Source organism: Pseudorasbora parva, chromosome 25 (assembly GCF_024679245.1).
Source record: "Pseudorasbora parva isolate DD20220531a chromosome 25, ASM2467924v1, whole genome shotgun sequence".
Lineage (NCBI taxonomy): Eukaryota > Metazoa > Chordata > Actinopteri > Cypriniformes > Gobionidae > Pseudorasbora > Pseudorasbora parva.
The window spans coordinates 202,801-214,644 of record NC_090196.1 but is presented as its reverse complement, the minus strand read 5'-3'; the positions used below and the strand labels follow the sequence as shown (position 1 = coordinate 214,644).

Sequence of the window (11,844 nt, the reverse complement as noted above, 5' to 3'; positions counted from 1 at the left end):
GCAAAACAGTCACTAAACAGCTGCCATGAAAATACATTTATCATACAAATAATGTATTTTCATGCCAGCTGTTTAGTGATATTATTGAAGGGTTGTCAAGAAAGCTTTCAGAAGCTTAAGAAACAACCCCATTACTTTTTAATTTATGTTACGAATAATATTACATTTCATATTTATAATCACACAAACTTGCCAAACAGAGACATCAAATGAAAGCTCTGTTAAGAATATCCCAGTGTGGTCTATTTGACCAATATAACACTTTACAGTAACATAGTTATCAAAAGAATCAAAAAGATGGAAATGACTCCTGCATCACATTCCTCAAACGCTTCATCAGCTCTTTCCTTGGGTTTTTTCTTCAAGATGAGAGCATGGCCAAATAACACTGTAATATGTCCAGGATGTGAAGATCAAAACATCATGCAGCCAAAACCTTGTTGATTCTACCTCCTTTTGCATCCTGAGTGTGTATCAAACTACCTAGAAAGTAGGAAGTCTGATGACTCAACATCAGAGTTCGATGTTGATTCAATGACTTAATGTTGACAACAGAATGTTGATTTAACAAAGTTTCAATGACCTTTTGCTATCTGGGTAATAGACTGCGCTTCTCAGCGGCAGTAGTAGCTCAGTGGTTCATGTAGGTTGGCTACAAACCGGAAGGTTGGTTGTTCGATCCCCGGTTCTACCTGACCAAGTGTCGAGGTGTCCATGAGCAAGACACCTAACCCCAGCTGCTCCCGACGAGCTGGATGGCGCCTTGCATGGCTTACACCGCCGTGAATGGGTGAATGTGAGGCAAGATGTAAAGTGATTTGGATGGCCATAGGTCTGTTAAAAGCGCTATATAAATGCAGTCCATTTTACCATTTACCATTCTCGTCTTCCCTGCCAATTCGACAATACAACTTAACCATCCAGCTAGGTTCATCTCTGATCACCCTTTTCACGGCATCTGTTTAGTGATTCTTTATCAACTAATAATGAACACAGAGTATGTGTTAAAGCAGACCTAAGTCCTCGAAATATGACATACGACCCTAAGGAGAGCCAAAGTTTAAACACTTTGTCACAGTACCAGTCTTTTTCATAGACCCTTCAACTTGGCAGCCCAATTTGTGTCATGATTTCTCAGGCTGCATTTACACTGCAGGTCTTGATGCACAATTCCGATTTGGTGACTATTTTTTTTTTGACGACCCGCTTACATCATCTTTTCAAAAGCGACTCGTATCCGATATTTGCGTCTACACTGTACACTGGCAAAACAGCCCAAGACCTTCTTAACCGGTGAAAGGGTAAAACGGAAAAAATGGACGCAGACAAATGAAACGCAGACAAAATGATTGCACAATGTTTTGCCGTCTGCACAGTGCCACACATCTTTAAAGGTCGGCAAAACCTTTCTCTCCTAAGGCGGAGAAAAAGAGGAGAGCCCTTGACAGGGTTGCCAGGTTTTCACAACAGAACCCGTCCAATTGCAACTCAAAACTGTGTCCCAATTCTGCATGAAAACCGCGGACTTGGCAACACTGGCCCTTGATCACAGTTTGTGTCCACCTGAGTTGACGTCATTCGCCTCCGTCCTTTATTCAATGACGTACGACTCGCATTTACTGGAGAATATCCGATTGGACCGCTTACATGGCAGACGCTGATGCACGCATCCGAATCATATCAGATTTATTCCCACATATGAGTGAGGCCTGAATCCGATCTGAGGATATCGGAATTCATGTGTTTTTTTCCTGCTTACACGTTCTCATGTCATATCCGATCTGAGCCACATGAGAGGAAAAAATCGGAATTGAGTCACTTGAACCATGCAGTGTAAATGGGGCCTCTGTCGCCATAGATGATGCACAGATCGTGTTTTCTTCATAGTAAGATGGCAGTAACGCTCAAAGGAAATAGGTTGTAGTATATATACAAATAAAAATGTTACTGTTTTAGCTTGCAAAAAAAAAAAAAACAGTTCACGAATGCAGTTTCTGTAAAACACGAAAAAGTTTCTCGAATGCATGTATAGGTCTGTCTATTTTTTAGGGGCTTTGTGTGAATGTAGAAAGGATCCAAAGGCGAAAGCTGGTTTCAGTAATTTATTGAACAGAATAATTAAATCGGGCCTTCTGCCGGTCCCAGCCGTCAAGGCGGACACAGGTAAGGAGAAGGAAACTAAAAGAGTCCAGACATGAAACCGGCGGGTTGAAAGAGCAGATTTGTAGGCAGCAGATAACAGGAGAAAATCCTCTTCAGCCACTCACACACGGCAAAACAGGACAAGACGAGCACGCGATGACAAGGCGTTAGTTGCAGACATGATAGAACAAACAATAACCCGACAAAGAGGAGAGAAGAGCATGAGAATGAAATAGCAAGGTGATCAGGGCAAAGGAGGAACAGGTGTGAGATGCGCAGACCGTTGATTAAGATAGTGAAGAGCTGAAGCCTAGTTCACACTGCCGATTCTTGCCCCGATTTTGAGTCGCCGACAGGTTTTGCGAAATCGCGACAAGTGCCCGAGATCATAGGCAAATCGGTGCTCGTGCACGTGAGTGACAATCACGCAGTGTGAATAATCATATAGATGAAAATAATGCTGTATGAAACTGCTATGGGTATTGAAATGGAAATCTGGTAAATATTCATTTTTAATAGCACATTTTTGGTTTAAATGTTGTGACAGCATAATATTCCTAGTATGACTAATATATTGGATAAATAATAATCATTTTATAAACAATTGATATATTTATTAATTCAAAGTATTTGTTTAATAGTAGATCATTGCTGAATTTTGATGTTCTTCTGTGAGGTAGATACATGCATAAAATTGTTGAGTTGAATGTTTATGCACTTTCTATAGAGCATGATGAGGAATAAAGGTTTTACTAATAAAACTAAACTTATGTTTTATAGATATAGTATATTATAGTCTAGAAGTGTCTTGTTGCACTCACTGCAATCCAATAATGACAAAAGAACATTCAACAACATTCAGTTTTATTGACAATGTGTCTATAATGATTAAGATTTAAAAAAGGGCAAAATATGGCTAAACAATAGTGTTGCTTATAGCAACTATGAATATTAATCATCTGTATATCATTCAAGCTGATAGTTCCATGGGAGGTTTAATGCTAAAGATCTTGTATGTTCTATTAATTATGGAGCAGGAACCCTCATAAGGAACCATACCACCAAAGATAACTTGAGTTTCAATAAACTCAAAGTATTGGCCAAAGCTGTCCTGTCTGAATTGTGTTTGTCTTAACTTGAATGTTTCTGGACTCTCTCCTGGATTGCAGTTTGCGCTCTTCACAAAACATGCTAGTGATGTTACGAATAACACTGAAGCTTCGAGGCGCATATCAAGCACACAGCACAATCTCCAAGCCCCGTATCGGAGAGTGTATCGTCTCACAGTCACGTGACGTGATCACGGAAATAAAGCCTCATTTTGTGTACAATCATGTGGGCGATTCGCTTTGCCTGTCAGAATGTTCAAACTCCAAAGTAATGTTTGAACTAGGGCTGTCACAATATTAAAAAACAGGAAATCTTTTGTAATAGGTCAATTTAATGTTGATTTTACTGATATCAGATAAGACTCTTTTGGTTAGGAGGGCCTTAATTCACCAATAAATAGAGCATCATTTCTGAGCACAATATTATTCAACTAGACCCTCTACATAGACTGCTGGTGAGTATTAATATTCATATGTTTAATGGCACATTTTTGGTTTGTAATGTTTTGACAGGGCAAGATATTCCTCATATGATTAATCTATTGGATAAATAATTAATAAAGTGATTATTTATAAACAAATATTAATAATGTAATTTATTTATGACATAAAACGTATTATTTATTATTTACAGATAACTGCTGAATTGTGAAGGTCTTCAGTGAGGCTGATTCATTGATGATTTCCAGGTGAGTGATGAATGTTTATGAACTCTCTACACCAGGATATAGTCATAATAGAAATGAAGATGTATTGAATACAGTTGATCAGTTTTATTAGTGATACAATTTGCAAAAATCTCAAAACTCTAAGCCGTTCAGTCTTGTAACGCTACTGTTCTTTAATTCATGTTGAATGTTTCCTTTATCAAAACTATAATATCATAATATCAAAATGTCTCGTTCACTCTTTAAAACAAATAAAAAAATAATAAACCAAGTGAGATAATTAAAGAGTTATTTCAGCAATTTAGCATATTATTACCATATTGAAATATCAACATTATTAATGTCTATACTGATGCATCCTTGCTGAATAAATATATTAACTTTCAACAACAAAACTTTTTTTTAAACAGTAGTATCTAGTGATAATGTTACAAAAGTTTACTATTTCAGAATAAATGCTGTTCTTTTGAACTTTGTATTCATAAAATAATCTGTTTTAAACACTGACAGCACTGACAAATCCTCATCAGAATGATTAGTGAATGATGATGTGAAACTGAAGACTGGAGTAATGATGATAAATTCAGCTTTGACCACAGGAACAAACTGCATATTCAAATAGAAAAGTTATTTTAAATAGTACAAATATTTCACAATTTAACTGTTTTGCTGTATTTTGGATGAACTAAATGAAGCCTTGGCCAGAAGAGACTTCTTTTAAAAACATTTAACAAATCTTACCATCCCAAAACTTTTGGCCGGTAGTGTATATAAGTTAAAACTAGAACAAACTCAGCAAAGACATTTAAAATCCAAAGAACTGAGGCAGGTTAGTCCCCAGTTTCTTTGTTTAAATGAGGATGAGAAACTGAAAATGATTCCTTCATATGCTGAGATGAGGTGATGTGTTGTTGTGTCTTATATCAGGATGGCCGTTCGTGGGATTTTGTTTCTAACACTTTTTACTGTGATGTGCGTCGCTGATCCCACAGGTACGTTTAGAATAATACAAGTAAAATGCCTGGATTTAAAAATCTGTAACCAGATTAAATGTATGTACTTAATAATGTGTCTAACTGTCATTACTTTATTAACAGTGAAGATCATGCCATTGTGTCCCTGTGGTCCAAGTAAGTGTTCTTCATTACTTTAAATGTTGTCACTAACACACATATTCTTACTGTATGTTTGATAACTGTCTTCATGTACATTGTCCCTTATTGGTTAATATGGCAAGTAGCTTCTATTCAAATTATTCCTAGCAAGACAAGTGAACACGTTCAAAAATGACAAACATTTAGGGGATAATGTACCATCATGTAAACCCAAATAAATAACTACATAATTATAAACAATATTCTGTATGACATATTGATTTTAAATTAGTACCTGTTTATTATCTTAGAATCCATTACAGTACAGTACAAACACTACAGTACTCTCAGTCGTAGCCTAGCGGTTAGAGAGAGTTGGACTTGGACTTCAAATCTCAGGTCGGGGAGTGAATGATCAGTGCTCTCTTCCATTCTCATTACTCATGACTTAGGTGCCCTTGAGCAAGGCTCTTAATCCCCAATCTCTCCCCGGGTGTGTGTTCTCTACTCACTGCTGTGTAGGTGTACACAAATTCAGAGTATGGGACGTATGTGCTGCTTTGTTTTTTTATGGGGCCGTATGTTTTACTATTTGTCTGGCATGAATAATACAGCGTTTTAGTCGTTTCCAGTCATTTTGTTGAAGTCACAAAGGAGAGTCTAGTAGACACTAGTAGTCTAGTCTCTTCTGACTCCTCAAGGATGTGTTGTGGTCGTGTCCAGGCGCAGGTCCTTCATCTGATCTGGATCCGGCCTGGATACGGCTGACTGCAGTAAACCTCAGGATAAACAGAGAGACTAATATTAGGGTAGATGCTGTTCTTCTGATGATGTAACGAGTACATCAGGTGTTATGGGAAGTGTTCCCGGTTCCGGCTGACCTAGTTAATGCAGCCTAACAATCATTAAACTGATCTGAATAATATAAATGATAAATGTTCTGTGTATGCTGTAAAGAGACTAAAGTCATTACTAAAGAGATTAGTCTAGATTTGAACTGACAGAGTGTGTCTGCTTCCTGAACAATGCTAGGAAGACTGTTCCAGAGTTTAGGTGCTAAATTGGAAAAGAATTGACCGCCTGCAGTTGATTTAGATATTCTAGGTATTATCAACTGGTCAGAGTTTTGAGATCGCAATAGTTTTAATAGGGAACCAGTGCAGTGTTGACAGAACTGGGCTAATATGGTCATACTTCCTGGTTCTAGAAAGAGCCCGAGCTGCTGCGTTTTGGACCAGCTGGCGTTTGTTTATTAAGTGTGAAGGCAACCACCCAGTAGAGCATTACAATAATCTAGCCTTGAGGTCAAGTATCATCAATTTAGTCATTTTGATAATTCAATATGTAAATATTACATAACCCTTATGCTCTTTTTTGTTAAAAAGGCAAGCCATTAGGTAATGAAAGACGGGAGCGTGCTCTGACACCACATCAACATGTTAAGCATACTGTAGCCAATGAAAATTTAGCTGTGGTATTAAGATAACGATGTGATCGCTACCAAATGAGTTAAAGACCTATCAGCCCTATTAGACCTCAGAATGTCATGACTGACCAATCAGAATCTAGTATTTCAGAGAGCCAATTAATTATCATTTGGATTACATAGTTTAGCATTACTTTTTTTTATTATATTGGAATTATACTTTAGCACATTAAAGAAAAAAAGTTATTATTTATTATTTTATGTTAAACAGGGAATCTTGCTCTTGGAGCCCCAGCTGTCCAGTCTTCCACATACGATAATTTAACAGCTGCTGAAAATGCTGTTGATGGCAACAGGAATTCAATTATGGATGGTGGCTCATGCAGTCAAACTAGAGAGGAGAGGAACCCCTGGTGGAGAGTTGACCTGCGGGAAGTCTTCGCGATAACCAGAGTTAGCATCACTAATCGAGGAGATGGTTTTTCAGAGAGGATAAATGGTGCTCAGATCCGTATCGGCAACAGCCTAGACCATCATGGCAACAATGAGCTGTAAGTATTGTCTCTCTCTTAGTACTTGGTTAGATAATTAGTAAATAAGATACAATGACTTTTAATTAATCTTTTTTAGTAAAAACTTGTCTTTGACAGAAGTATATTTAATATGCTTCATGCTGTTTTGATACACCCATCTCCATTTCTTTGTTAATGTGTGTCTTCACAGAGCGGCAACTGTTAAGTCCATGGCACCCGGAGAGACAAAAACTTTTGAGTTTAAGCCTATTCTTGGGCGATATGTCAACATTTTTATTCCTGGGCGCAATGAATGTCTCACACTGTGTGAGGTCGAGGTGTTTGGAGGTAAGGAACACACAGAGAAGATGACTGTGATATAATTTGTTTATGTACTTATTAATGTGTGTATTACTGTTATTATTTTATTAACAGAAAAGTACACATCAGCTGACGCTTGTGCTCCAAGTGAGTGTTCTTCATTACTTTGAATGTTGTTAGTGACATATATAATGTTTTTTTTATTGAGCAAAATTGCAACAAAAAAAAAAAATAGCTTATAGAGGCTAAGAGAACAATGACAAAACATACAGAAGAGAGAAAAACAACAACAAAACACAGAGAAAGAAAATACTAATAGTGTCATAGTATAAGTAATAATCATACTAATGATGATAACAATAATAATAGTAGTAGCAGTGGTCCCTCTGGCCGACCGCACACCCAACCCCAGCAGTTGAGACTCTATGCCACATTTAAGAAAAAAAGTTATTGTTTTTTATTTTATGTTAAACAGGGAATCTTGCTCTTGGAGCCCAAGCTGTCCAGTCTTCCACATTCGATATTTTAACTGCTGCTGAAAATGCTGTTGATGGCAACAGGAATTCAATTATGGATGGTGGCTCATGCAGTCAAACTACAGAGGAGAGGAACCCCTGGTGGAGAGTTGACCTGCTGGAAGTCTCAGAGGTAACCAGAGTTAGCATCACTAATCGAGGAGATGGTTTTGCAGAGAGGATAATTGGTGCTCAGATTCGTATCGGCAACAACCTGGACAATAATGGCAACAATAATGAGCTGTAAGTATTGTTTCTCTCTTAATACTTGGTTAAATTTGTAAATCAGCGATACAATGACTTTGAATGAATCTTTTATAATACAATTTTTTTTTGTTTTGACAAAAGTATATTTAATATGCTTCATGCTGTATTGATACGCCCATCTCTATTTCTCTGTTACTGTGTGTCTTCACAGAGCTGCAACTATTGGGTCCATCCCAGCCGGAGAGACAAAAACATTTACGTTTAGGCCTATTAAGGGTCGATATGTCAATATTTTCATACCCCAGTTACTCCGCAAGGAATTTCTCACACTGTGTGAGGTCGAGGTGTATGCAGGTGAGTGATAAAAGGAGAGACGTTGTGCAGACATTTGTACTATTTATACTATGTGTACATTGTCGTAATGATTTTTTTCTGTTTTCATTGCCAGATAGAGTGGAATGAGATGTTGCACCGCAGTCCACTGATCCTACAAGCAAAATACCAAACTACTCTTTTCTGAGCAACTCTAAAGCACTTTTTTCATTGGTTTAATTTTACCTGTGCACATTGCATCATTAAGATAAAAGATCAGTTTCAGTGCACATTCAGTAAAGGTTTGAAATGTTTTTTTTTAATTTCACCTGATTCTTAACCCCAGTTTAATCCAGAGGGGTGTGTATTTAACCTTCTTTGTTTATCTTTACTTTCTACATGAATAAATTACTACAGCATCACATGATGTGTTTTGTGTTTCTGGATCAAAGGTTTAGATATTTACCAATGAGGAGGAGGAGGAGGTATAGTGTTAACGCTAACCATCTTGGATTGAGGAGCTGGTAACAAAGTAAAGATTTACATTTTACAAAAAAGAGGAAGAGAAAAACAATGGACAGAATGAGGATGTTCAACCTTCTGTCCCAGAATCAACAAAACAACCACCAAATCAATATATATGGAATTTTAATGTTCAGTTATAATTAAATAATAAATAATAATTAATTTGTAAATAATTGTCCTGAGCAATCGTGGCAAGTTCAAAGCACTCATAATGCTTGAGGGTATTTCTGAGCCAGGGTTGATGCAGGAAATGACGCAGTATTGATGTGCGCATGCCCAGGGCCCGTAGTTTTATCCCTTCTAGTCTTTCCCGTGCAGGACATGGTGGGATGACATCACCGTTTCACAAAATATACGGATTGGCTGTAGCCCTTACACATGGAAATGCAAGGCTGTCGTTTTCAGATTTATCCACTCTGGGATCTGGTTTAAAAAAATATCAGATTCATGCTCCTAAAACGCTGGATCCGTGTGGACGAAATGCTGATACTGTACTATATTTAAGTGTATATAGCTAAACACATCTCTGTGTGAACAGGGCCTTAGATATCACCACTTTATGTCCCATCAAAATCAAACTTGAAATGGCCTGAAAACTTTTAGACGGCTTGGGGAAATTAAAGGTACATCTTTGTGTCTGTGACCAGTCTGTACAAGCTTGACTGCTGAAATAAGTTACTATTTAAAATATAAGCTGACCATAAGTTTAAATTTTCTTTAGTTATTATTTTGGAATAATTGTGTTAAAGACTATTACATTTACGCATGTCACGCCTCTCTTCATCAGACTGCACTGGTTGCCAATGGCTGCACGCATCAAATTCAAAGCACGGTTCTCGCATACAAAACAACCACTGGCTCTGCACCAATATACCTAAACTCGCTTGTTCAGACTTACACGCCCTCCAGAAGCTTGCGTTCTGCGAGTGAGCGACGCCTCGTGGTTCCATCCCAAAGAGGCATGAAATCACTCTCACGGACATTTTCCTGGACCGTTCCCAACTGGTGGAATGAACTGCTGATCTGGAGGTTGTTCCCCTGGTCTGGGGAACCATCGGCCGTCCCAGCGGTTGACTACCGGTCCCGGGAGAGCAAGAGGGTCTGGGACTCCACACATCAACAACTCCAACGAGCCCTTTGCAGACGCAAGATGGCAGCGGAACTTCAACTTTCCAACACTCCCACCTTCCATCCAGGGCAGAAGGTCTGGCTGTCCACGAGGGACATCAGATTGCATCTGCAATACAGGAAGCCCAGTCCCAGATTTATTGGCCCCTACTACATCGTGAAGCAGATAAACCCAGTCACCTACCAGCTTCAGCCGCCACCTGTGTTTAGGGTAATGTCACAGACACACCAGGCTCCCACACCACTGAATATGCGCACGCTCTCACCTGAGTATTAACCACACACACCAGCAGCTCATCACCACCCCAATCAACAGAAGTTTCAGCAGTCTCCTTTGTAAAATGTACTAACCCTTCTGTTTACTTCAAGGACTCCCTCAATGTTACTTGCCTATCTCCAGGTCCAGGGTGTGTGTGTGTTCTGCCATCTGCAAGTTTACCCAGAGTATCAAGCCAGAGAACCATCACTGGCAAATCTGCACTTCAGTCAAGTTACTGACCTACTCACCTGTTCACTCTACTGGTTACTCAATAAACCTGATTCACTTACCATCTTGTCTCCATAGCCTCTGTACCATAACACTAGGAGCCCAGCTGAAATATTGACATTTAATGCCAAATCACTTAAAAAACAATATTCATGAAAAAAGTTGTTTTCCTCTCAAATAAAACTTTCAGGGTAATGGTCTTATAAGACCACTGAATAAGCTTCATTTTGTTAATTTGAGCTCAGGGCAGTAGATCTTCAAAATTATACGTGTAAAATAGAGTGCATCAATAGAGTGCCAAGACAGCTGAAACCTAAAAATAACTCAAAAAGCCCTGTATAGCAGGCGGGATTATCTACAAACCTTAATTCAAAACCGTTGGGACACTGTACAAATTTTGAATAAAAAAGAAATGCAATAATTTGTAAATCTCATAAATCTCATTAACTTATCTCACAATAGAATATAGATAACATATCAAATGTTGAAAATGACACATTTTGAAATGGCATGCAAAATAATGGCTCATTTTGGATTTCATGAGAGCTACACATTCCAAAAAAGTTGGGACAGCTAGCAATTAGAGGCTGGAAAAAGTTAAATGTGCATATAAGGAACAGCTGGAGGACCAATTTGTAACATATTAGGTCAGTGCTGACCCTGCACTTATGCAGGAGCTGCGGTCGGCCATCGACCTCGCCCTACAGGCGACGAAGGTGACCGCTCACGCTGTTGGTCAGGTGATGTCCACATGTGTGGTCCAGGAGAATCACCTATGGCTCAACCTGGCCGAGATGCGTGAGGCTGACAGGACACGGTTTCTGAACACCCCCATCTCCCAGGCTGGGCTATTCGGCGGGGCGGTTGAGGACTTAGCCCAACAGTTCTCGGCCACTCAGAGACAGACTGAGGCAATCAAACACATCCTGACCCGGCGGCCAGCTGCAGCGCCCGTTGGAACTGATGAGGAAGATTATGTACAAAGCAATCTTTAGTCCCAGCGGTTATAGTCCTGCCATATTTGAAGCAATGGGAAGGCTTTGCAGCCTTAGGTAAATTAAGTATACATGATACTAGGTAATGATCTGAGATGTCATCGCTCTGCTGCAGAATTTCAACGGTATCAACATTTATTCCATGTGACATTATTAGATCTAAAGTATGATAACGGCGATGAGTGGGTTCTGATACGTGTTGTCTAACTCCAATAGAGTTTAGAATGTCTCTAAATGCCAATCCCAAAGTGTTGTTTTCATTGTCTACATGGATATTAAAATCACTAACAATTAGCACTTTATATGCAGCCAGTACTAACTCTGATAGAAAATCAGCAAATTCTCTGATAAAGTCTGTATTGTGCCCTGGTGGCCTGTATACAGTAGCCAACACAAATGTCAA

The 11,844-nt window shown here is 38.8% G+C and overlaps 1 protein-coding gene across 2 annotated transcripts; it reads left to right on the top strand.

Annotated features, from left to right (window-relative positions):
- Positions 1–3,634: 3,634 nt before the first annotated feature.
- On the top strand, positions 3,635–8,728 carry LOC137065487 (uncharacterized). Of its 2 annotated transcripts, none has more exons than XM_067437151.1 (10): positions 3,635–3,706; positions 3,886–3,940; positions 4,847–4,911; positions 5,017–5,049; positions 6,711–6,990; positions 7,163–7,299; positions 7,387–7,419; positions 7,748–8,030; positions 8,206–8,348; positions 8,447–8,728. In XM_067437151.1, the coding sequence occupies exons 2-10, from the start codon at positions 3,930–3,932 to the stop codon at positions 8,512–8,514; spliced, it is 1,053 nt and encodes a 350-aa protein (XP_067293252.1). In that variant the 5' UTR covers positions 3,635–3,706; positions 3,886–3,929; the 3' UTR covers positions 8,515–8,728. The 2 variants fall into 2 exon arrangements, with proteins under 2 accessions (XP_067293252.1, XP_067293253.1); XM_067437152.1 differs by having other exon boundaries at positions 3,638–3,706; positions 8,443–8,728.
- The last annotated feature ends 3,116 nt before the right edge of the window (positions 8,729–11,844 follow it).

What these genes read in the sequence shown, in the direction of transcription:
- LOC137065487 (XM_067437151.1), top strand. An exon ending in ATTGTGTCCCTGTGGTCCAA is followed by an intron (nt 5,050 to 6,710) that starts GTAAGTGTTCTT and finishes TATGTTAAACAG; the next exon opens with GGAATCTTGCTCTTGGAGCC. An exon ending in TGAGGTCGAGGTGTATGCAG is followed by an intron (nt 8,349 to 8,446) that starts GTGAGTGATAAA and finishes ATTGCCAGATAG; the next exon opens with AGTGGAATGAGATGTTGCAC.